General features: G+C 24.1%; 1 protein-coding gene across 1 annotated transcript in view; it reads left to right on the forward strand.

Annotated features, from left to right (window-relative positions):
- The first annotated feature begins 3,769 nt into the window (after positions 1–3,769).
- LOC126909067 (cathepsin B-like) overlaps positions 3,770–4,438 on the forward strand; it is a 4,267-nt gene continuing 3,598 nt past the window's right edge. The window contains exon 1 of the mRNA XM_050691437.1: positions 3,770–3,951. Coding sequence (XP_050547394.1) covers positions 3,832–3,951 — 120 coding nt within the window. The 5' untranslated portion in view covers positions 3,770–3,831. The remainder of the gene's footprint in view (positions 3,952–4,438) is intronic.

A 4,438-nucleotide genomic window follows, 5' to 3' on the forward strand; every position in this document is an offset into this window, starting at 1 on the left:
GATACGTCAAAAGATCACAAATCGTATCTAGTCGAAGACATTACCCTTAAAAATTGAAAAAAATTCCCTCGTTCCCCGTAAAAGGGGGAAACCTCCAAAAAAATTACAAATTTAAAAATCGCTAATTTTCGAAATTTTTTCAATTTTTTTTACTAAAAATTGCCATAACTTTTTCAAAAATAAACATATCAATATAATTCTTTTTTTTGTAAATGCATGATGTCATTACCTATCATTTGGTGTATTTTTTTTTATAAATCTGACCTTTTACCTGCCCACAGGGGGGGATTTAAAATGACAACTTTTTTACAAAAAATTAATTTTTTCAACTTAACTTTTGAAAGTGTTCCGGAAAGTCTGACACTTTTATATATATCTTAAATTAAAGTTAATGTAATCTACTTTATCATGAAAAAAAAAAATTTCGGACTTTATCTTATCTTCACGGTGAAAATGGCTACCGAATGATATTTCTGTGTGAAAATGTTCGATTTTGTATTTTACATTTTTAACTTTATTATGCTATAACTTTTTAAAAAATGTATGGATCAACACAATTTTTTTATGAGAAATAATATTTTTTAATAATTCCTTTTTCATTCGACATACTTTATCTTAATCAGNTTTATATAGATCTTTCATTCGACATACTTATTTTTTAAATCGGACCATTTCCCTTATTACAGGGGGGATTCAAATCATAAAAATGCATATAGAAAGTAGAACTTTTTAAACTTAACTTTTGAAAGTGTTCCGGAAAGTCTGACACTTTTATATATATCTTAAATTAAAGCTAATAAAATATACTTCATAATGGTAAAAAAAAATTTCGGACTTTATTTTATCTTCATGGTGAACACAGACATTAAACTTAATAAAAAAATACGATTTTTGTAAAAAAATTCTTTTTTATATTTTTAACTTTATAATGCTATAACTTCTTGAAAGATGTATGGATCAATATAATTCTTTTTTTTGTAGATGAATGATGTCTTTACCTATCATTTGGTATATTTTTTTTATAAATCTGACTTTTTACCTGCCTACAGGGGGGGATTCAAAATGACAACTTTTTCACAAAAAATTGATTTTTTCAACTTAAATTTTGAAAGTGTTCCGGAAGGTGTGACACTTTTATATATATATTAAATTAAAGCTAATGTAATCTACTTTATTATGTAAAAAAAAAATATCGGACTTTATTTTATCTTCAGGGGGAAAATGGCTACCAAATGCTATTATTGTGTGAAAATTCTTAATTTTATTTTTTACATTTTTAACTTATAATGCTATAACTTATTGAAAAGTGTATTGATCAATATAATTTTTTTATGGGAAATACTATTTTTTAATAATCCCTTTTTCATTCGACATACTTTATCTTAATCAGGATATTAATGAGGAACTAGCAGTTTATGAAGCTTTTGGAATAATCCACCAATTTTTTAAAATTAAACACTATCTAAAGATTTGCATCGAAGCGTTTTTTTTCGATAGTGATTTTAATCACTGTCAGATATCATTATACTTGATCCAACTATGCCACGTCACCACTGTGCCGCGACCCCCCTGTGCTGGGTTTTTTTTTTTTAATTCCACGCTCATGTTTTGAATAATGGTATTATCTCATTTTTGCATATATATATATATATATTTTGATTCTGAATTTATATAAAATGAATTTTTAAGTCAATTTTTTCTGTAATTCTTATTTAATACATCATATAGTTATCATGTATGAATTAATTGGGTTAGATTATTAACTATATTTTTGTTTAGATATTACGCTAGTTATTTTTATATTTTATGTTTGGTTTATTTAATATAGAGATATTCATAACCACTATAATAAGAATATTATTAGTTACTGTGTACACCAGCGGCGTATTTAAGGGGGATATAGGCGATTGTCCCTTGAACCAGCGCTATCAATATTTTTACTTTTATGAAATATGACTCTAATGACCTTTTTTTTTGATCATCACTTTGATTTTCTATAGCATGTTTATTGAAGTAAAAAAAAATAAATACTTTCTTGAAATGATTTCTAAATACGCCTTAGATGAATATTTAAGTAAACAAACGTCAACCTTATACCCAACACGTATTACTATTTTCTATTTTTGAATTTTCCTGATTTTAATAATTAAATTTTTAATATATTTGTCTTACACTAATTCTGATGTAATATTTTTATTGAAAAACACTTATCTTGTTTGGCGTAGCCGAGTAATACCTCATGGTAGTTCCAGGGTAGTCCACACTTATGCCGATCGTAAAAAAAAAAAGTTAATTATCTATAACTTTACTAAATTCCTAGAGTTTTGTATGATTTAAAAACAGTCTTTTAAACACAGTTTTATTCAATAATTTTTCAATGAATAGAGTAGATTAGTATAAATTTTGTTTTTGATATTTTTACCCATTAAAAAATTGGTAGAGGCGTAAATAATTTGTTAAATTTGACAATTTATTAAATTGTAAGAAAAAATAATTATAAGCATACTGTGCTTTTCAGTCGTTTTTGGAAAATCATATATGTATGAAATTGAAAATCTTAGGAGATGCTATTTTACCCTTGATTTCCTTAATACTTGAACTATGTAACAACACGTTTTTAGTAATGGTCACAATTAATTATTTAATACATACTTAAATTAATCAGTAATGGAATAAACCAAAAAAATAAAGAAATAGAGATTGTTAGACATAAAATGTAATTGATCGAATTAATAAAATAAACATGTCTTCGACAAAATGATAAAGGATATATAAATTAGTAGAGTGATCCCGGGGAGTGGAATCCACGATTAAAAAGAAGAATTATTATTTCAAGAAGAAATAAACTTAAACTAAATGGTTGACTATAATAAAATTGACTTTAAAATTTTCAAGTAAAATTCAAGTTGAAAAAACAATTAATTCTCAGAGAGTAAGAATATTAAGTAGCGTGTAACAAATTTTATGTACTTTGAAATCACCAAAAGAACTTATTTTATAGTTAGAAGAAGGTTGTCTAGCGTACCCTAGAGTTACCATGGAAACTGGACATCCAAATTACTTGTTAAATGTGATTTACTGGACTTAATTGAGGCCCTACACGTAGGCGTTACTCTAAGTTTGTACAATAATTAGATTTTTTTCCATAAGTAACTGGTAATTTTGTGTTTTCATGAAGGGAACTCTGTTTTGGTGATTTTATATAGTTATCATATGTGACATACGTTTAAAAATGTTAATGTCTCTTCAAAATAAAAATAAAACAATTAAAAATATTTACTGTAGAAAAGCTTTTTTAAACTAATATTTTTCTAAGATAGTTAATATATCCTAGTATGAATAACGTCATCCTTTATTTATTTAAATAAATTAGAATTTTATTTTACTATGAATTTATTAATTGATATAATTTAGTTTCCTTATCGTTAAATCATAGAAAAATTATGCACTTGACATTACTAAGTTGACAAAATTATAATTGTCAATTATACTCTATATATCAACGTAGTACATTACTTCATAAAATGTAATGAAATCTATTATATTGAACAATTAAAAGTTATCGGTGTAGAACTGGGAAATTTTAATTAGTAATCAAATGAAAGATAGTATGAGGAGAAACTATAATATAAAATTAAAAAACTATAGCCATGAAAAAAAACCATATATTTATTGAAATTATACAATCAATACAAAATCTTTTTATCTAAAACACTTCTCATTGGATATTTGAAGAGTTCATCAGGTAATTATAAAAGCTTACCATAATATTTGTATAACATTCAAATATTCGTGATTGAAGAAGATAGTGTTTTTAGTTTCAACGTAGCCATGGTCAGAATATTAGTTTTGATTTCTGTCATTCTATTTAGTATTTACCAATCTGAACAAGTTCATTTCTTGTCCGACAACTATATCGAAAAACTTAACGAGAAAATATCAACATGGAAGGTAATTTTTAATTTTTTGAAAAAATAAAAATAAAAAAATCAATAATATGTTTTTTGTTATGGCATAATTCAATACAAAATTTTAAATATATTATAAATACTATTTAATTTTTAGTGTGTAGTGTAAAATTTAAGTTGAGATATGTATTCTCAATAAATTTATTGTAATTTAATTTGCTAGAGTAATAAAAAACAAATAATGACGAAAGAATAAATTTAACTTCTTAATTATTGAGTAAATTTTAAGATTTTTATTTTATTTATTTATTTATTTTAGAAAATTAATTTAATTTATCTAATTGGTGAAGCGGGATTATTAATCGTTAATAAATCGAACGCTCACTTAAATTTATTTTTATGATATTTTTTAATTTGTTTGATTAATGTAATAAATATGAAACTTAACAAACTATAAATATAATTTACAAAATATTTGCTCCGTAATTTTATTTATAATTAACTTAAATGACAATATTTAAATACAAGTA

This window comes from Daktulosphaira vitifoliae, unplaced genomic scaffold (assembly GCF_025091365.1).
Source record: "Daktulosphaira vitifoliae isolate Bord-2020 unplaced genomic scaffold, ASM2509136v1 Scaffold_102, whole genome shotgun sequence".
Taxonomy (NCBI): domain Eukaryota; kingdom Metazoa; phylum Arthropoda; class Insecta; order Hemiptera; family Phylloxeridae; genus Daktulosphaira; species Daktulosphaira vitifoliae.